The sequence below is a fragment of the Rhinopithecus roxellana genome, chromosome 1, assembly GCF_007565055.1.
Source record: "Rhinopithecus roxellana isolate Shanxi Qingling chromosome 1, ASM756505v1, whole genome shotgun sequence".
NCBI lineage: Eukaryota > Metazoa > Chordata > Mammalia > Primates > Cercopithecidae > Rhinopithecus > Rhinopithecus roxellana.
The window spans coordinates 18382141-18404792 of record NC_044549.1 but is presented as its reverse complement, the minus strand read 5'-3'; the positions used below and the strand labels follow the sequence as shown (position 1 = coordinate 18404792).

At 36.8% G+C, this 22652-nt stretch overlaps 1 protein-coding gene across 1 annotated transcript in view; it reads right to left on the bottom strand.

Annotated features, from left to right (window-relative positions):
* Positions 1–22652, bottom strand: part of EPHA6 (EPH receptor A6) — a 955335-nt gene that overhangs the window by 4940 nt on the left and 927743 nt on the right. Inside the window, exon 16 of the mRNA XM_030938295.1 lies at positions 7802–7995. Within this exon, the coding sequence (XP_030794155.1) occupies positions 7802–7995 (194 nt within the window). The remainder of the gene's footprint in view (positions 1–7801; positions 7996–22652) is intronic.

Here is a 22652-nt window from a genome sequence, read left to right as displayed (position 1 = left end):
TAAGAAAGGTTCTATTTTGAGAAACACTATTGCAAGCTAAGATTCTGTTTTAATATGACAGACACCCTCACATGCTTAAAGGTTTTTCTTCTCTTACACTCTAACACTTCTTGTTTCCTAGCTCGTACGTGTATATATGATTAGCAGAAATGTGCAGATAGGGTCCATTTTATTTTATATTGCCTTCATTTCATATATTCACGAATGTGTCCCATGTTTCAACAGTCTTCATATTCAAATGGGTACATAATATTCTATATGTGGATGCTTAATAATTTGTAATTTTCTAAAGTTAGACTCTTAGGTTGCTAACAACAGTCTTTTAGTAGACGTGAGTATGTAGTTTAAGAGCATGTTTCCTTTTGTTTCAATTGAATAACTTCTTTGGGAAAAATTCATAAGACAGAAGAATTTTTTAAAGAATAAGTGAAAACCCCCTGATGGCAGGAACACATCTTTCTATTTTATGTAGGCACTCACATAACGCTGAAAACATTCTAGGAATTCATTAAATACATGATGACTCAGACTCAAATATTAAATTCTCTACAGAAAAGTTTGGTCCATAACACGATGGCTGATTCATGATGAATATTTTCATTTCATTCCAATAAATAAAGAACCTAGAAGAATAAGTACCTGTTGATATAGTTGTCAACTTATTAAATAATATGCTGTTTATTTAAACTATTCCTTCTATTGTGAAAATGTTTGTTTATTCTGTCTTTATAGGTTTCAGAGTGGAGAAAGAGGCAGTGATAGGTGGAGTTGGGTAGCATAAGGTTAAGGGTTCACCTACAATTATAACCAGACCTAGAGCCACAACAGCACATTGACTTAATGCAATATGGCTGCTTTTACATGAGTTCCTCATCTTGTGACTCAGGGACTACACTTCACACTATCCATTTAATGCATGAAATAATTTTGTCATACATACACTATCTACATACCCTTTGAAGAAGCATTTACTTAATCATATATTTTTAAAAAGTCCTCTCTACAATTAAGGCTAACATTCAATTTGAACACATTAAATTAATGAAAGAATTTTGATATTTAAAACATTTTTAAAGTGTAATTTTACTCAAAGGGCTATAAAACCTCAAATGCATAGAAATATATAGATGTAGATATAGATACTTTGTGCTTGTGGGTAACATTTTCATTCCTTCATATTTTTCACTAGTTATCAGCCTTATTATGTTTACATAATCATATAAATAACAAACAATTGAAGACTTACTGAAAATAAAAGACTGACAAAAAATAATTAATGTCCTTAACACTGTGGAGTTAGACTGTTTAAAACAGAAATAAGGCTGATAACTAGTGAAAAATATGAAGGAATGAAAATTAAAATTTCAAAGTAAAATTTAAAGTTGTAGATATGTTTGAACATTAAGAGAAACAGATGCAGAGCAGGGATAATACTTACAAAAATTCCCCATAATTCCCAGTAGAGTACCCAGCACATGGTTCCTACGGCCAGAGTAATAGACCCCTGAACCCCAAGAAAAGCCTGCTTTTGTGAGGAAATAATCCAGGATCAGAAAATAGGTTTCATGTCACATGCCAACTGCAATTCATTGGCAGTGGTTGTCAAAATGCGGTCATGAGAAGGATACTAAGGCAGCGTCTGGGCTCAGCAGGAGAGTGTTGTGATGATTAGTAATGTCTGCCATCGTGAGAAAAAGAAGTAAAACATATTTGCCAGCACCAGAAAAATTCAATCTACAGAAATGTCTGAGGACGTAATTCTGGAACTATGTGATGTTACTGCCATATTTTCCTCATTTCTCTATATTGTTGCTATTACTACTTTCCTTTTTCAAGTAATGTTCTTCAAGTGGCTGGGCATTGTAGGAGGGTGTTTCAGGGATATATGGACTATATATTTTCTATTTATTCCCATGACTAAGGTCATATTCTCTACATTCTATTATTTGCCTACTGGGACATAAAATAACAGGCTGCTCTCCACTAAAAACTGTTTTTTGAATTTTAATAGACTCCATCTATGAATTTTGACTAGTCCAGATAAAATCTATCTGGACATGTGAAAATGTACCCCCTTTTTCTTATAATCATATTTTTGAAGCAGGGTTGTATTAGCAAACATCTTGCCCTTGTGTGTGATTCTATGTTGTATACTGGAAAGAACAAGGACTTTGGAGTCAGTGGCCTTCAAATTCCTGATCTACTCATTATTGCTGTGTACTTTTGGGAAAGTTAGCCTCTTTAAGTCTCCATTTCCGTGTCTGAGAGATGGGAATAATATCAGTGAGGATTAAGTGATATAACCAATAAAAGCCCCTAGTACCACAACTGACACATAGTAGGCTCTCAACAAAAGGCAGTCATAGTTATTGTTGATAATATATATTAAGGGTTTGTATCAGTATTAATATGGGTATCGACATTATATTATAAAGATCTTGCGCCAGCAGTTTATAGGAATTTTCTATTTTTCTTTTCTCGTTTTTTAGATATGGGGTCTCACTCTGTTGCCCAGGCTGGAGTGTAGTGGCACGATCATAGCGCACAGCAGACTTGAAGTCCTGGGCTCAAGCGATCCTCCCACCTTTGTCTCTCGAGTAGCTGGTACCACAGGCATGTGCCACCATGCCTGGCTAATTTTAGTTTTTAATTTTTTGTAGAGATGGGGTCTCATTTTGTTGCTCATGCTGGTGAACTCCTGGCTTCAAGTGATCCTGCCACCTTGGCCTCTCAAAGGGTCAGGATTACAGATGTGAGCCACTGAGCCTGGCTGAATTTAGATTTTTCTAATGGGCAGGTGGAAGTTTCAAATCTCCTGATACATCTTTCATATTCTGTCTTCCTTCCACAAAACTTTGCTTATTATTCAATTTCAACATTGGTTTTGGCCAGCCAGTTATTTATCTGTCATGAAAAGCATATTTAAAAGTGCCAGCAACAAGAATCAAAACAAGTTGTCTATGACTTGGTGTATAGCGATAAACAATTTAGCAAGTGCTGATTATGTATTGCCTAGGTGGCATTGAACAAAATCTTCTCAAAATGGGTAGAAAATTTAACATCAAAATGTTGGAAGTTATTGTATTTATAAGACAGCATTATTGGTGCATAATTTGCTAAGTGGAGAGAGATAGTACTATTCAGTCTTACAGCATTATTCACAGTTTTTTAAAGAAGTGGTTCTAAATAATGGTATTGGTATGGGCTTTTCCCTACCTTCATGATTCACATATTGCTGGAAACCAAGTGCTTTAGAGTTACAAGATAGACTAATATGTACTACAGAAGCTGGTAGTTGCAGTTGCTAATAGCTAAAGTCTTATAAGATCCTTAATTATGGCCCAGTGGGTAGTAACAATATACAGTACATATGGTGTCTTGGCCTGGGCAAAGCATTATTTCTGAGGTAGCCGACTATCATAGACTGGCATTGTCCATCTGGACAACTAATGCCCATCCCTGATACCACATTTGAGCTGATAGTCCAGAAGCCCCTAATGTGTAAAATTCTTTGTCAGTGACACGCTGGGGACCTGGAGCAGGAATTAGAAGAAAGCATTATTTTCCCATTACATTGAAACTCTGTCCTAAAGGATATTGACCAGCTGACTACAGCCTGGTGCACTCAGTAGACTTCAGTGTGTGCAGTAATCAGGGGCGAGGGTTAAAGACAATGCAGAACAAATGTGTAAGACAATGTGGGTGAGGGTTGGGGAGGTAGGACTGGGTGAAGGGTCACTATGTAATTATCAAGCCACTTTGTGCTATTAAACTGTAGGACCCCAGACCTAATCTTGGACTCTATGGGAAAATACTTGGGGTTGGGAGCAGCTACAAGGTTGGTCCTGAGGATTAGTGGAGAGGGAGAAAAAGGTGTTTTAAAGTGCATGGCCAGGCACTGCTCCAGATGCTGTTCTACACACAACCTTGGCATTAAGCTGGGTCGTTTCTCCCAAGGGCTGTGCATGACATGACAGCTACAAATAATTATTTGAAAGGCAGTTATAAGGCATTATTATAAAGTGAATGAATGTGAGGGTAGTTTGAAATTCACATTTATGAAAGGATAACTGCCTATATTAATACAGTGGTCCTGCAAACTAGTTTTTTACTGTTAGTTGGATTTAGGGTTATGCTTATAATATTGCCACATTCACTTATATGGTATATCTATATACTTTCTTGAGTAGGAGAGAAAGCAAGTATGTTGGGAACTGCATAGAGCTCTGAATATTCCCATGGGAGTGTGTCAGGCACAAGAATATCAGCAGAAAGGAAAAGGTAACTGCTGCACCAAATAATGAAAGCCTTCTCTGACCAACATTTTTTCAATTTAGGTACTCTGACTTTTGAGAGGAACGATTGCAGATACAGATTTATGAAATTTCCAATATGTTAGTATAAAATTATTAAATTTTCAATATGTTAGTATAAAATTATTAAATGGATTTCATGGCCTTCCTCATCCCCTCTGTCACTTTAATTTCTTCCCCTCTTACTACTCTGTCAACAGGAAGGATAACAACTTCTCAGGTGAGTCTTGAGAAAAAAGCAATTAGAATGGAATAAAAACCATGGAGACCTAGCAGATGAGAGAGTAATATCAGCATATAAGTATGAGAGAAATCCGGGGGTTGGGGATGCTACAGAAAAGGAGAGTGCAGGAGAATTTGATAAGCGTTGCTGTGGATTATACACCTGGACTCCTTTTCAGGTTTGAGAGATATAGGAGAAAAGATGGAAATTCTACATCTGTTATGTTTCCTTAATCCAACATCACTCTGGGGCAGACAACTGGGCTCTGCGATTTGGGAGACAGAGAAGCAGCGTCACAGTTTTATGAGCATAAAACAAACCTGGCATTCTTTAGCTAATATGGCTATCCTTTAATCTACCACGTCTCTTCTCCCTAAACAGTCTCAGCTCTCTGGAATAATGAACAGAGTGGGTGGGTGGTATTGGAGGTAAGAGAGTGGAACAGGAGAACCCATCCAGGCTGCTGTGAAAATGAGAATGCTGATAAAGGTTCAGGCGTGTGAACCTTAGAACACTGATTCTTTTTGTTTCTCAAACAAAAGTATATTATATTAATGGCAAAAACAGTAGCACATATGTCTTTGTCAGAAACAAGGATAGCAAAACAGTCACAAAAACTTCCATTTGGTTTCCCAGAGATCAGACTTTAGAATTGAATCAAGGTGCCAAGTTTGTATAAAGCACCCAACTTTTGGCCTGCGTGCGGCAGTGCTATCGCAGAGCTTGCCACTCATGGGGCTCTTCCACTAGACTGCTGAACAGCCCACTAAATCACAGACCTCTGGCCCTCAGATACACCCTCTCATCTTGACTTGACCTCTGGATCCCTGTTACTTTTTGACACTTTCTCATCTTAGATTCTTCCTCAATATTTTCCAAATATCATGATCATTCATAATCTTGAAAAAGCAGAGAGGAAATTGTTTTACCTGCTTTTCTTCAAAAAGGTTTTTACATGCCTGCTTCTATAGCTATAGCATAGTCAGACAGCTTTGTTGATGGGCACTGATTGTGGATTCTGTTAACTCTATACCACAACGAGGGGCCCAGATTAAAGGATTTCAGTTTACAGATGCCAGTATCCTCTTCCATTAATGCAGACTCACTACTAGCTCCTTCTGCTCAATACTATAGCATGCCAAGTCACCTCAATAACTCATATAAAAACAAAAACCAAGAAACATTTCCTCTAACTACTTTTCTTTCTCATCAGAGACAGGTTTCTTGAAAAAAAATTGTTACTATGTATTGCTCCTTTCTCTGAGCTCATATTCACTCTTCCTCTATTGTAATCTGTCTGACACAACTTTATTGAAAATGCTGTACCAAAGGTTGTGCATGCACACCTGAATGTCTTATTGCTGAATCCAGTGGAGACATTTCATGTTTTATTTTACTGCAATTTTGTGAGGCCTTAGACATTATACTCCCTGAAACGCTCTCCTCTTTTGGCTTCTACGATACTGCTCTTCCCTGTTTTCCTGATTACTTGTCTGGCTTCTCTTTTTCAGTTTCCTTTGGGTACTTTTTGTTCAGTTCGTATCTTAAATTAGAGGGTTTCATCCTTTCCACTACTTATTTGCATTCTTTATATTCTCTGTGGGCCATCTTAAGTACAGTTAAAGTTTCAGCTACAATCTATATGCTGATGATCTTCAAATCTACATCTCTAGCCCAGATCTTTTTACCTGAGGTTCAACCTATAAATATAACTGTCCAGATGTCCCACAGGCTTCTGCAACTCAGCATGCTCCAAATGGTCTCATTTCTATTCCAAAACCTTGTCCCTCTCCCTCTCTCTGTGGTAATACCATCAGCCAGCTTGTATAAGAAAGAAACTTGACAAACATCTTTGATTCTTTTTCTCCTCCATCCTTCCATATTCCATCAGTGACTAAGATGCATTGGTTTTCCTAATAATAAATGTTATTATTACTTATTATTAGAAAATAATAATAATAATAAAATTCTCTTATCTCCTGACCCCCCAGCTCATTCCCATTTCAGAAGTCAAGTCCTGATCTTTTCTAGATTTACTGAAAATGTTGAAACTGTCTCTGTTTCCAGTTTTGTTCCTTGTTTTGCACTCACAGTGTAAATCACCCCAGAGTGATCTTTCAGAAATGCAAATATAATCATGCTATCCCCTTGCTTAAAATCCTTCCATGGCTGTCCATCGCTTTCATGATAAAATCCAAAGTGCCTTTCCTTCCTTTACTGCTTCCTGTGTTGGACTTCTTTACGGAAGATGGGCCAGAGTAATAGTTTAATCTCTAGCTATTTCATGCTTGGCTTCACTTTACTGAGGCTGCCAATTAGTGATTTAGAGATGAACTCTTAAGTGCTCTGCTGTGAACTGAGGTCTGTTTCAAATAGTCCTTGAAGAGCCTCGGCCTTACTGTTACTGAAAACCTGCACTGGCTTGAACCTGTGATCTGAAGTTGAATGTCTGAATAGCCCCCAGCCATCGCCTGAGTGAAGAAGGTGAGCTTTGGATATGCATTGGTGATTTCCAAGTCCAATTTTTCCTAAATAAAGAAATGTTTTTAACTTAATGATATTTAAAATGTAGTATTTTCAGACATAGAAGATAGTCTTTTTCTTCTACGCTTCTTCTTATAATTGCACTTCACAGGGAGGTGAGTAGATCTTCTCAAGCCTACTGACTTTTACAACATGGTGTGTGAGTGCCTCCGTTTTCTTGTCTTGTTATTTGTTCTTTTCTGGTTTTTGGAATGGAGAGTAACAACAACTAGGTGTGATCATATTAGCAGGAAAGATCCTTCCTCTGGGCTGATTCACAGATTGCCCCTGTCTGGCTTGCCATTTCAAATTGAGGAACAGAACATAGAACAGGCAAGAAAATTAAAGGGGCTGCACACACACACACACACACACACACTCTCTCTCTCTCTCTCTCTCTCTCTCTCTCTCTCTCTACTTCTAAAGGTAAGGAAGGATCAATCAATTTTAAAAGGCTATGTAAATATCAAAGACCCAAACAGGACAAGATATAAAGAAAGTAATTCAGAAAGATTAGAGAGAGACAAAAGGGGAATCTGTTATCTTGTTTTAAAAGAGTCCATTTTTACTTTAATGTTAATAATTCTCTTTTTCTGCTGATAAATGAAATACGGTTTCTACAAAGTCAACAACTAGACAGTTATCAAGGCATTTTTTTTTCCTTTTTACCTGTTATTCTTATCTATACCCTGAAAGAAACTATAATTGTCAAGAGGAAAAAGCTCAACATTATGCCTCTTACACAAGGATGTCCTCCACCAGGGTGTGAAGGGCACTGGGATTTCGGATCAGTTTGTCAAGGAAGCTGACAATGTCAGTAAATTTTGGTCTGTGATTTCTCTCCTTCTGCCAGCAATGGAGCATCAGTTGGTGTAGAGATGCCGGACAGCCCATGGGAGCTGGAAGTCTGTACCCTTCTTCAATGGACAGAATGACCTAAATGCAAACATATACAGATTACTCTCTTATTTTTAGGCAGTAATACATATGCTATGTTGTAATTTCTTTTTATACAAGCAGAAGAAGCCAAAATAATGGTAAGCATGACAACTACTTGTGAGTACAAGGACCTACATAAGGATAAATACAAAAGCTGTGAACAAAAATTGCAAGTAGCTCCAAAGCATCTGCTCACCCCTATGAGAGGAAAATATGTTTTAAACATGTGCTACCAGTATAGAGGAGGTTAAGTTCATTACAACCTTAAGAAATAACTTTTTTGTGTGACTTAGCTGGAACATCTCAAAACCCAATTAGAACATCAGAAAGTCAGCATTGTGATTGATGCATTTAGTGCTAATTACATACAACAAATGTCTTAAGCAAAAATTTTAAGAAAAAGTCTGCTGAAGCACTGATTTCCTGAGTCATTTTTTATCCTTTTATAATAATGTCAATATGTATTCTGTTTCTGTCATTCCTTCTTTCTTCATCACTGATTTAATTCCTATTCTCTTACATTTAGCTTTCCCTTAGTCTGACACTGATCTGATTATTAAGTCATACTCTTGTAACTCGTAAGGTCATTTAATCCTTAATATGCTATCACTGGCTAACTTAAGGCTATAAGGCAATAGGAGCATGAGCTTGAGTGTCCTCTGAGCTAGTGTGCTTCAGCAGAACTTCTGTGATGACAGAAATGTTGCCTCTCTACAACATGGTAGCACACAGTCACATGTGGTTAATGACCACTTGAAATACAGCTACTAGAATGAAAAATCTGAATTTTCAACTTCAGTTACTTTTATTTAATTTAAATTTAAATGTAGATAGTCACATGTGTCTAATGGCTACTCTATGGAACAGTGCAGCTCTCGGGAAAGGAATCTGTATAAGCAACCAAAGTTACGAGTAACAAGATAACAGTAACTATTTTTCTTGGTACTTAAGAAAATCACAAGATAAGGCAGGAAATTCATCTGTTTAGTGTATGTTCCACCTTCCTAGCAATATGATAATACTGACCCTGAATTTTATGTAACCTAGGTTTTTATGAAATGTTCAAAAGTATTCATGTGAACATTTATTCTTATCTCTGGGGAAAAGACAAAAGAAAGTGTTTATTGTCACCATTGTTGAGTTTGGAAAACAGAGAAACAGACTAATATTTAAAGACAGGCAAAATTTAACTCCTCTGTCCCTCTCAAAAAAAAAAAAAAAAAAAAAAAAACAAAAACAAAAAAAACAAAAAAACCAGAAATATAAAACTGCAATTTGATTTCTTTTTAAATTTACACTACTGGATATGACTCTAACATATTCTTAATTTATGTTACAGGCTGTTTGTAAAAAAAGGAACAATATGTCTTCAGGAACCTCTTAACTGCGAAGTTTTAGCTTTTTAGTAATAGGGAATTTCTCATAATCCCATCATTGTCTTTTTGACCAGACCACTTTAGCCTGTCAGTATACTACATTTTTCTATTCATTTTATATTTTGTTATTGAACAGGATTTTTCTCATCTGTTTTCTGACTACTTTTACCACCAACTAGGCTTGGATTTTAAGATTTTGTTACACGTTTTATTAAAGCAGGATGTGTGTAAAACACTTGCAATGCATCAAAACTATTGCGTATAGCTCAGAGAAGTAACTGAGAAAAATAGGATAGAATTCCGTTATAAAACAGTGCTGAAATCCCACTCTAGGAGTGCTTGATAGTCAGTTTTCCAGTTATCTAATTATAAATGCATGGAATAAAATAGGTGACAAGTGAGGTTATATTCTTAGAAAAAAAATAGCTCCCTTTATTATCTACCATGTGCTATGTGCTTTGCATATTTTTATTCATTTACTGCTTAAAATAGCTCATATGGTAGATATTATTATCCCCATTTCTTAAATGAGACAATTTAGACTCAGAGGAATAAGGAAACTTGCCTAAATTCACATAGCTAGTAAGTGGCAGGGTTGAAATTTGAACTAAATTCCTTTTAACTTACAACATTTTCCTCTGACCGCTCCCCAGAAATGCTTTTTAGTTCTCATGATATAACATGTTCCTCTCCAATTTCTTATCACCCAATACAATTTTAGTAGTGATTACCATGCTATCTTTTGTCATGGCATCTGCTATTTGGACTTCAATGTTGTTACTTGGATCCTAAGTTTAATATTCTAGGTAAACAAAAATTATTTATTTCATAGTTTGCAAAATATAATCTCCAACAAATAGAGTCATTTCTTAATGCCTCTGAGTCTTGTGCATGTATCTACGATTGCATCCATGACATTGTAGTGTAATTTTTTATCTGCCTGTCATCTGAGGCTGTATATACTGGAAAGCAGGAATTATACCTCTAAATTTTCTGTGCTCATCGTTTAGTACATTGCCTAACACATTAATAAATATTATTGACCTAAACAAATGCTATTAGAAGAAATATTTGGATTTGTCTTGATAGAGGAGCAGATTCTTGGAAAACTTAGTGTCTCAACCTATTCAAAACAGATTCAAAGTATAAACATGACAGCATTTGAAGTCCTCTCTGAAGGAAGTGTTGATTTAAAAACTGCTGTGTCAAGCAGCCTTGTCCAAAAATGATTTCATAATCTCACTCTGGGTTTCCTGGATAAGAAGCCAGATGAGACTGGAAGCTTGCTCTTCTCTAAGAGGTAGGTACTTGACCAAAACCTAGCTTCCTGTAAGACTTGTGGCTTCTGCCTCCTATCCAGAGGGTTACTATTTTCCATTGGCCCCAGGTCCTTAGCTTCAGATGACTCCTGTAGACGGTTGGCATCCAAATCTAGAATGCTTAGCATTAAGCAGGTTGCTTACGCCTCTTGACAAAGTTGCTCTCATGCATGCCTTGTAAGAGTGACGAGCAGGTAGGTTCCTTTGCCTGGAAATTTTACCCACAATGCATCCAGTAGAGCATGTGGTCCCGGCGTCTCTGTGGGGACAGTGGGAGGATCAGAAGACTCATGACTTTTCTTCTTGCTGACCTCTGGCTTTTAAATTTCCTCAATTCTTTAACTTACAACCTTGCAAAATCTGTCTTGAGCCCTGGCTCATGACAGGTGCCAAACACAAAGGGACCCATCTCATAGGAAAAGAGTAACAATAAAGCAATAGTGACATGATAAAAACAGATTATTAGCAATTACTGAGATCTCTTGAGTACTTTCAAGGCCAGTTCTAAACGATGTTCATGTATTAACTCTTTTAATCCTCACAATAACTTTATGAGGTAGGTATAATTGTTACTTCCATTTTACAGACAAATAATCATAAAGAGAGGTTTAACTTGCCCGAGATCACACATCTGAAAATTGTCTTTTAAGGTAGTCAGATAAGAAATGTATATTTTTTAAAGTAATTCACAAAATTGCTTAAAAGATGTATCGTTCTAACAGATTTTTAAATTTATTCATCCAAACGGATAGATGTTAAACACTTAATATGTACTATTGACCATTCTGTGTTCAAGGGATAACGTAACCAGTCAGGTATATCTCTGTCTTTAAGAAATGTATTATCTATTGAGAGTGACCAGGGACCATGAATATGAGAAGTGCCACATAGAACAAGCTGTTCTGGGAGCATGTGGGAGAGGTACCTAACCCAGCCTCAGGAAGACTTCTCGCAGGAGGTGACTGGACCTTAAGGGGTATGTGAAAGGGTGGAGGGCCAAGTGGACAGGTTGAGGAAAGGAGATGTGATCTAGAATGCAAGTAGATTTAGGTGGCTAGAATAGTCTTCAAAGAGAGGAATGGTGAGTTTTGAGGTTGGGAGGTTACATAAAATTATGTTTCTTGAGATCACGAAGGATTTGGCATGATATAAACTTAGACTTTATGCAAAGGGGAAAAGGATTTTAGAAAGTAAATTTTGTTAGATTTCCCATTTAGAAAAGCTCACTGTGGCTGCAGTGCGGAGAGTGCACTGGGGAGTTGAAGGATCCAGGAAGGAGCTTTGCCGTGGTCCAGGCCTTAGTGGAAGCAACGGCTGTGGTGTTCAAGAAGTGAACTGATTTGACAGAACTGGGCTGAGATTAGATGTGACAAGTAGAGGGAGGAGACAGACAACTTCTAGAATTTTGGCTTCGTCAGCTGGTAAAGAGAGAGGACAGAGGAGAAGAAGCAGTTCTGGGACTGGAGTGATGATGAGTTCAATTTTCTATGAGCTTTCTGGTTTCAGATTCAACATATATACCTTTGAGAGTTTATTATGTGTCAAGTTCAGAGCTAGGTGTTTTAACACAGTTTACCTAATTTAGGTCTCAAAATACTTTATTATTTGAGTATGATTGTACACATCTTATAGGTAAGAAAACCAAAGCTCAAACTGATTAAAAGATTGGGTCAATATCACATAGCAAGTAATTTCATGAATAATAGATTAATATTATCATCACGATAGCCTCTCGATCACAGTAGTGGTAGAGAAAATCTGTCCTGAGTCTTGCACCACATCTCTGACTCATTCCCCCAGAATTAGACCTTGAGGTGTCTTTGTGTGACTTATGTACTCCATGCTTTCACTATCACCTATCTGCTTATGACCTCCATGTCTGCAGCTCTAGCTCAGCTTTCTCTCCAGATTTCTATATTTATCACCTATAGGATATATCACTTCATAAAGGTATCTTGGATTTATTTTGTGCAAAACTAAACTCACTCTTCCTTTGGGATTTTTGTCCTTTAGGAATGGTACTGCCATTCTTCTAGTGATTCAAGTTAGCGGTCAGGGAGTCATCTGGGCCTCTGCCTTTCCTGTTGCTCAAAATTAACTCATCATGCTGATTCTCCTGCCTTCATAAAATTTAAATCTGTTCCATTTTTCATTCTGTCTTCAAATGATTTATTTCCCATTTTGATCACTGCAAAGGCCTCCCCATTGGTCTCCTTGCTTCTCCTTTTCCTCCACCAATCATCCCCCATGATGCAATGAAACAATCCTACTGAAGTGGACCTGTGAACATGTTCCTCCCACATCTGAATTTCTGCAATGGCTCACCATGTGCCTGGCTCTCAGTCCTCACCTTTGCTGTGTGCCGTTTTACCCTTGGCTCCAGCCAGTACAAAACATTTGTAGCCTCTCAGCTTGGGGGCACTGAGCTCCTCCAGAGCAGTGACTGTTTCTTTGTTCCATGTGTTCCCAGCATCTAGCACAATGCCTTGTTAAGTCAAAGAATGGAGTGCCAATTGACATACGTGATTTATGAAAGCTGAATTTTCAGAGAAGCTTGAGAAATCCTATATTAACCTTTATCTTCATAAACATTTCCTTTGTGGAAAGTTTTGCTTTAGAAGTATATTCTGATTCCCTAATTAAGGACTGACAGGGAGCAGCATATGGGGTGCTTTGTCTAAAAGACTAATTGAGGTTTGTTGTTTTAGGATACGAAAGGGTGGTAATTAACTAGAGAGAATTTTGTAACATTTTGGTTTTATGATATTTGTAGGCTGTCATCCTTTGGGAGAAGAGTTATACAAGGTTATACCCTTATTTTAAAATGTAAGAAGAAAATTAAAATAATGTGAAAAAATATGAAAATGACTGCAATGATAATTTTTATGAAAAGTTAGAAGGAATTAGATTCTGCCAGAAATTATTATCTTAAACCTGGCTGCTTATTCTAAATAGATCATACCGGTTTCTTGTCATTGACATCACAATTTTTAACAACCTAGAATCAACAGAAGGCTCAGTTGGGGCACATAGCAGGCTGTTCTGCTCTTGCTGAATCTGATGAGTTTTCCAATTTTCTTGATGGTTTCTGAATCAAAGAAGGCAATGCACATCTTATATTAAGGAAAACAAGTATTAGACAGTCAATAAGAAGATATTGAGACATCTCTGAACAATACTATTGAGCAAGGACTGCTTAGACTCTGCAGGGTATCACATTTTTACGTTATAAGGCTGCTAGGTATCGCCAAAAGAGAGGCACATTGAATTTAGTTATTTATACAGTCTTTTAAAAAGAAACTGTCTCAAAATTTAACAAGGGATGAAATGTACACTAGAAAATGGAATGTGAAATGATTTTATTTTTATCTTCCTTCTAAATATTTTTCACATCTCTGTGGAAAACCTATAATTTCAGGTAGAAGGGGGATTGCAAAGCAGACAGTCACAGTCTATACTTACTTTTTGTGATAACGATTACTTATACAGATTAGGAAATTTATATTCATAATACAGTAACACTGAAAACACTGGTAATGTATTTTCCTGGTGTGCAATATAAAGATTGTGTCAACATGAGCCAAAAAAAAAAAAAAAAAAAAAAAAGAGAGAGAGAGAGAAGGAAAAGAAGAAAGGCAGAAGAAAAGTGGTTGTAAGTAAATAACACTTGTAATTTTATACTTTCTGATATGGCTTGACTGTGTCCCCACCCAAATCTCACCTTGTATGGTAGCTCCAACAATCCCCACATGTCATGGGAGGAACCCAGTGGCAGGTAATTGAATTATGGGGGTGTGTTTTTCCCATGCTGTTCTCGTGATGGTGAATAAGTCTCATGAGATCTGATGGTTTTATAAAGGGCAGTTCCCCTGCACATACTCTCTTGCCTGCCACCATGTAAGACATGCCTTTACTCCTTTTTTGTCTTCTACCATGATTGTGAGGCCTCCCCAGCCATGAGGAACTGTGAGTCCATTAAGCCTCTTTCCTTTATAAATTACCCAGCCTCTGGTTATTTCTTCATAGCAGTGTGAAAATGGACTAATATACTTTCTCATTCAATATTTTTCAACATTCAGAATGTATAACTCAGTTAAAAGTAATCAAATGTCAAATGAAATTAGATATACTAATAAAAAGATAGAAAAAAGGGGTTACAGTGATGAAATATTTAGACACAGAAAACACTTTTTTCAGAGACTAATTTGTTATTTAGCCTAAGATTTTCTTTTTAAGATTTTCTTCTTAGCTGTAAGATTGAAAAAAAAAAAAAAAAAAAAAAAAAAAAAAAAAAAAAAAAAAAAAAAACAACTTTCTTAAAATCCTACATTTAAGACAATTCTCCATCATTTCTTTTTGGAAGTCACAATAGCATGTCAAGGACGTGTATAAAATGGAAAGCGTTGGTCCTTTAGGAGGTCTCTTTTTTTCAGATTGTTCAATGAGAGGACGAAATGAGGAACAACATGTAGGACTCTCATAGGTCAAAAAGTTGTTGATGACATGATTTATCATTTAAAAAATCTTCGTCCCTAACAGTTTAAAGTCTGATTCAGTTTGTAAGTCATGGAAACATTAGAGAAGGAGTTGCCTGAAACCTCACTGAAGTCCTAAGCTGTCACTAACCAAGCTCTGCCTTTGGGCAAGTCTCTGACTCTTCATTGACAAAGAAAAGAGGACTGGATTCTGTTTACAATAGTACCTTTCACCTCAAAAATCTATGTTTCTGGTCATTGAAACCAAAGATTTAGTCTGTAGAAAATTTGGTAACATCTCTAGATCTGGAGTTTCTGTAAATTTAATTCTGGATTTGGTCTCCATTCTAAGGAATATTTCTCACAGAGTTCCAAGTGCTTAGATGGACCTCTATGCTGAGACAAAAATACAGACAGAACCAGCATATATCCTCGTAAAGTAAAGCTAGGAAGATTTGGGGTACCACAGTGTTTCTTACTATGCCAGTTCCTAGACAACAAATCACATTTTTGAAAATACAAGGACACATTCCAAATCTACTTTTCTGAGACTATTTTTTTCTTTAAGAAGCTGATGTTTTTAAGACTTAGGGCCACTTCCCAAGCACTCTCTGGGAAAAAATGAGATTTCTTCACTGGTGGATCATTTTGATTTTAGAAAAATAGTAGACAACTCTAAATAATACATTTCCTGGCTCCACTAAAAATCTCCAAAAGCTAGGGAAAACTAGATTATGACTACAAAGAAAAAGGGAATTTGAAAATGCCCTCTTTGTAAAGGCTCCAAAGAGCATGAAAATGAATAAAAATCATAGGATCTAAAGCTAGTAAACACATTTCTTCCAAATAGAAATTAAAGGTATAATTAATTATTTATGAAAATATTGCTGGCATGTACACATGTTCTAGTTTTGTGGTCATTCAGTTAAAAAAATTTTCCCTTGAAAGTTATACTGTGGAAGTACCATATTGGTTACTGGTTTCTTCTCCTTGAAACTTATTCGAATTGTTTATGATTGATTACATCTCATAATATTCCCTATTATTCTTGCCTCTATAGCAGATGTGCCTCATACTCATGTGATTAGTATGTATTTAATTAAAATACTGCGATAGCCTATTTACCAACAGTAGGAATTACTGAAAAGTTAGGAAAAGGAAGGCCTTTTTGAAAATTCCTTTGGTAGAATACATATTCAAATAAATGTAAAAAGTTTTCTGTAATATGGAAGGTTGAAATAATATAAATGGGCTTTTAGCAATTTACTGTAGTGTCTTACACAGATCATTACACAAGGACCATTACATAATAAAGTAGAATTTGGAAAATCTAATCAGAGACAAAAATTGGAAATGACTGGACTCTCCGAGTCATAAAATCATGCTGCATTTCAGGTAAGTGGATTCTACATATCCACCATTCTTGCCTGAAGTACTGACCCATAATTGAGAAAGGTTAAAGAATTATGAGGACAAACAGGAAGTACAGTAAAAGGTTATTTTCTTCCTTCTTAAATTTGGAAAAAACTAATCAATTCAGCTAAGATCAAAAGGTTGTTTCCAATCACATCACCTATAAAAATAAAATTCTAATGACAAACTCCATATTCTTCCCCCTCAGGTAAGTTTCAGAAAGCAATCTAAAGCAAAACTCGTTATTATTTAAAAGCATTTGAAAAGCAAGGAGGGAAACATAAATGAAAACAAAAACACCGAGAAGCATCCTGTTTCCTAGTAAACCTCAAATGAGATGCTCCCTGATAGCAGTTCTCTTTTTGGGAAACTGAACTAGTTTGGTAGCTAGCATATGCCTAAATGATACCATACCCAGGAGGCATTTGGGCTTCAAACTGCTTCAAGGTGATTTTTATTTTTTAACAGCATCATGTCAGGGGAAAGAAACAAAACAAAACAAAACCCAAGACTCCAATCTTACATTTAGGTCATTAGCTTGAGCTAAGTCACCTCTCATTTAAGTGTCGCTACTTTTTTCTCTACATATGAGCTCTGTGGGGATTTGGTTATTTAATGTTGCCTGCTGTTCCTGTTTTGCTTCCATTTTCTTCTGTTAAGTACATTACGTGGTGTAAGTGTTGGAGGGAAGAACCGCAGTGCCCTTGGTATCATCTTTGGAGCATGTGTAACTCCAGCATTACAGTGCACTTCCATTATGTAGTAAATAATAATTATTTTGAACTTGGATGAAAATAACATAAAACATTACCCTGAAATACCTTATAAAAAAGAAAAAAATCTTCATATGCTAGAAAACAGCAAGGGACTACACACTTTCAAGGTACTTGTGAAATGTTTCTGGTAATAGGCTAAATATGTCAATCTTTAAAATTTGATTTTAAGCTACTGCCTTAAATATTTTTAAGAAATACAATAGTAGTATGGTACACTTTATACATTTTTAACATCAAGACAAAAATCCTGTGGAAAATATTTATATTTCCAAACAACTGGTAGTCAATCCACATTCTTTTGCTAATAGGAAACAATAAAAATACTACCCTTGTGATAGAGTAGCAAGCATCATTAAATGTGCTTTGATCTCATTTTGTAGAACTGTGATATGAAGACTCCTTTGAAAATTAGACTTCCACAATAGAGCTTAATGGGTAAAAGCATGCATTTTGGAGTAAGCAGGGGGCCTGAACTTTTGTGTTATCACTAACCAGCTATGTAACCATGGGTAAGCCACTTGTACTCTCTAAGCCTCAGTTATCTTATCTAGAAATGGGATTAATAATGGTTACCTACATCAGAGAAAAATCTTGAAAATTAAATGAGCTAATAATATAAAATACTTGGCTCATAGTACGTCCAGAAAATGTAAGCTATTATTACCATTGATTAAACACCTATGTACCAGATACTTTACACATATTATGTCTAATTCTCTCAAATTCCAGAGCTGGGCATTTTGAAACTCATTATACCCAGTATCTCAGAAAGCTTTAACAACTTGCCTAAGATTATATGGCTAGTGAATTGTGGATCTGGGATTTGAACCCAGATCTTTCTAGCTAGAAAGCAGTGGCTCTTAACTGGGGGTGATTTTTCCCTCCATCTTATGTTGATGACTGGACAACATCTGGGACATTTTTTGTTGTCACAGCTTGGGAGGGTTTTACTGGCACCTGCTTCTTAGTGGCTGAGTATGCTGCTAAATGTGCTGCAAAGCATGTAACATATTTATCTGCAAAGAATTATCTGGCCCCAAATGTTAATAGTGCTAAGGTTGAGAGATCTTGTTCTAAAGCCCGACTGGTCTTTTCAATATAATCTGCTGCCTCATTAGAATACAGTGATTCACAATGTTAATATTTTGCTGTCACTTGATACTGAAGTAAATAAAGTTGCTCTTGAAAATGATGTGTATCAAAAAAGTAATATGCACCTTCTGACAGCACAACTGCATTGCTTTGGGGAATTCCTCCCTCACTCGAGGTAATTATGGGGAAACTGCCAGTTACAGTGCTCCGACTACCTATGAATGCACAGACTGGCATATAAACCTAGCTGGGGCAATCATAGTATCCATTTCCCTGGCATGGTTTTGTTTTAGTGTTGGGCAAGGTCCTAACAAAGCCAGCCAGAGTCTCCTCTGGGATTGGTGTATGAATTTTCACAGAAAGAAGGTCTCATTTTGCTGGGGTTGCAAAGCCAGAATACTGAGCCCTGGAGTGTAAAGAAGCAGACAGCGAAGAACTTAGCAGTAGGAGAGAATGAAGTCAATGCCCCTAGCGACGCACTAAAAATTCTGCATGAGCCTCTCTCTGGATTGAGCAATGCTGGACCACCTTCTTAGTTTCATGATGAAAAAATTTCCTAATTTTTGCTTATGTTACTTTGGGTTAGGTTTCTTTCATTTATAATCAAAAGAACCCTGAAAAACAGTCTGCATGCTATGCTTTCTTGGCATATATATGTATCAAACAATAACTGTATTTTCACACAGTATTGTTTCCATTAAAAAAAAAAAGTAGAAGGCACAGAATCTATCCTTAATGAGTCTACATTCTATTTGGTGGTGGGGATAGACTTAAAAATACCAGAATTTTATCTCTTTACCTACATAGTGGGTTCTTTGAGAGTGAAAACTGCATTTTCTTTTTCTCTCTCTCTCTCTCTCTTTTTTTTTTTTTTTTTTTTTTTTTTTTTAAGATACGGGACTTCACTCTGTCACCAGGCTGGAGTACAGTGGCACATCATGGCTCACTGTCACCTAGAACTCCTGGGCTCAAGCCTTCTGAGTAGCTATGACAGTAGGTGTGCGCCACCACACCCAGCTAATTTTTTCTACATTTTTAGAGACAGGGTCTCGCTATGTTTCCCGCACTGGTCTGGAACTCCTGGGAAGTGATCTTCCCACCTCAGCCTACCAAAGCATTGATTATATGTGTGAGCTACTATACTTGACCTACTGAGAACTGGATTTTCTAATTACCCATCCCCACCCACATGCACATTTGGTCTAATGACTGGCGCATGCTTAGTAAGTAATTGCTGAATGGCTAAGCAGATGGCACCTGCTGTTATATTTTGTTAGGTATTTTATGGACTAGTTCTGTGTACTCTTTTTTTCTTATTTCCTTTCCCTAAAGTATAATACCACTGACCTTTGGGAAACTCATTATATTATTCACTAAAACGGATTCTGCAGACTCAGAATTGCTCATTGTAATAAAATATACAACAGTCTGCAGAACGGAGAAACTCATAAAAACAATCTGAAATTTCTTAAACTAATTTAAAATCATAAAGCATGGTAATATTCCATTTGATCTGTATGAATAGCTTTGTTAAACTCACTAAATTGTCTTAAGAATATAAAATATTCTCACAGAACATAGTCAAATTTGTATTGTCTATCACATTTTCATTTAAAGTAGGCCTTGCTTGGAAAAAGTCAAACATAATACCATATTTTGATCAAATAAATGAGAAATGCAGGACAGATAGGGAATAGCCAGTATTTGGAGAGAGCAGCTGGGAAGTTTTTGATTAAGCTATTTCTGCTTCCAAACAAAATCCTGGTTACAGGATCTGTCACAGTTATGCTGACTTCCAATATGTGAAGCTAAACAGAATTTCAACTCTCTTTACTGCAGCAGCAAAAAAAATTCACAAGATACATAAAAGATTTTAGCTCTTACTATTTTCCTGTAGTCTTGGATTGATGTGAGGACCTCAAGGTTTGGGTTTCTTTTTTTCATCCCCCAGGCCTCCATCCTCTTTTTTCTCCCTTTCCCAGATTCTTGCTTGGATATTCTTTGGTAATGCACGTCAAGACCATGACAATACAACAGCTTAAACGCTACCTGGTGGAAAAACCACCAAGCTCTGGGTGGAGGAAGAGTTCAGCCTTGTGCTGTGAGCATTGGCAATCCTGAACGAATGAGAATGAGCTTAATGTTGGAACTCTATTCCTGGCTGCAGCATCTTCTCCCAGTTCCAGATAGAGCCTCTGTGGCCAAATGAAGTTTAATAGACAAAAATCACTCTCTAAACGGTCATCTTGGACACAGATCACCAATATACATGGCCAGAATGGCTGGGCAAACTTTTGGGCAAGATCCAGGAAAGGAAGGGGGGACAACAAGGTTTGGACTACTTTAGGCTACAGTTATTAAGAGCAATTTACATGGTGGTCTATGTTGAAAACTACACATTCGGGCAAAAGCTGCTCTCCTAAAAAATCTGTCTTGTGGTCTGGCATCTTCATTTGTCCTTCTGTTTTGTGGACATCCTATCTAATTCTTGGCACCTCTGCAGAGATTCAGGAAAGTCCTAAACATCAGAAAAGAATATTATGAATCATTCCTTATTCCATTTGCTGAGAAAAATATAACAATGATTTCTTCAGAGATTATAAAATCATAGCATGTTACTGTTAAAGTGGACATTAAAAATCATGTAACCCCTTTCTTGTATTTATTGAAAGTGAGGCACTTTTAAAGTTAAGTGTCTTTCATGGTTGAGTTATAGTTCACATAACCATGACCATGGTTACTAAATGGGTGGTGCCATAATCTGGGGGACAGGGGCTGGGCGCGGTGGCTCACGCCTGTAATCCCAGCACTTTGGGAGGCCGAGGTGGACGGATCATGAGATCAAGAGATCGAGACCCTCCTGGCCAACATGGTGAAACCCTGTCTCTACCAAGAACACACACAAAAATTAGCCGAGCGTGGTGGCGGCGCCTGTAGTCCCACCTACTTCGGAGGCTGAGGCAGGAGAATGGCGTGAACCTGGGAGGCGGAGCTTGCCCTGAGCCGAGATTGCACCACTGCACTCCAGCCTGGGCAACAAAGTGAGACTCTGTCTTAAAAAAAAAAAAAAAAAAAAAAAGAAAAGAAAAGAAAAGAAAAATCTGGGGGGCAGGAAAAATCATAGAACTGCTCTTTATATTTATTTGTATCCTCCTGTTATAAGAATGTTTATGAATGTCTAATAAGAATGATTATGAACTTTATGACCATAAATAATGACTTTTATGAATACATTTTACAATATATATATTTAAATCAACACCCCAATTCTTATTCTCTTCTCTTGCTTTTTTCCCCCATAGCAGTGATTGTCATGTTATATACTATGTCTCCTATTGATTTTGTTTATAGTCTGTCTCCCTCACATTAGAAAGTAAGCTCCATGAGGGCAAGAAACCACTGGCCCTGTGTGAGGAGCTACATGGACTGTAAACAAAACCAACATGAAAGATACAATTATTCCTCTTCTCCTTGCCCATGGCCTATTCTAGAAGTTTATTGGAATTATTTTCTAAGAGCATTAATAAGTCACCACTATGAGATTTTAAGGAAATATGTCACTTCTCTATGCCTCAGTTTCATGACCAATAAAGGGATTGGACTAGATAATCTTTACAGTCCCTTCCAAATATAGTGTTTGTTCTCTGGTGAAAGCCTAGTTCCTAGAATGGAGAAGGCATTCACTAAATAGTTTTAAATGAATATATTAGTACAGTAGTACTTGTATGTAATCTGCAAATAAATAAACATATGCCATCTATGGATGCTCAAGAACTTCTTACTGATACCAGTATATTAGTAAAGTTTGGGGCCCTCTGAATTAGAAATTTAAAAATTTTTAAGTCTTCTGGGAACTGGTTAAGACAATAACTAAACAGAATACCAGTTAGGGAGGTTACTTGAGGTGCAGCCTCTTCTGTGCATTGAAGACTGTAACTCATCTGTAGGAGGACTTTTTATTCTGGGCATTTGCTTGAATGGCCTATTTTAGTTGTGTTAAAATAGGACAAGCAAGCAAGCATTATCTTGAGTTTCGGGCAGAAGAGGAACTATGGTGACTGAAACCAGGGCTTTTACTACCTAAGGTAACTGATTAAAAACAAAACAAAACAAACCAACAAAATCCCAAAACATGGGTTCCTTTTGAAAGTGAAGGAACAAGTTTATGCCTCTGGAATTCAGTTTTAGGAAAAACTGGAAAAG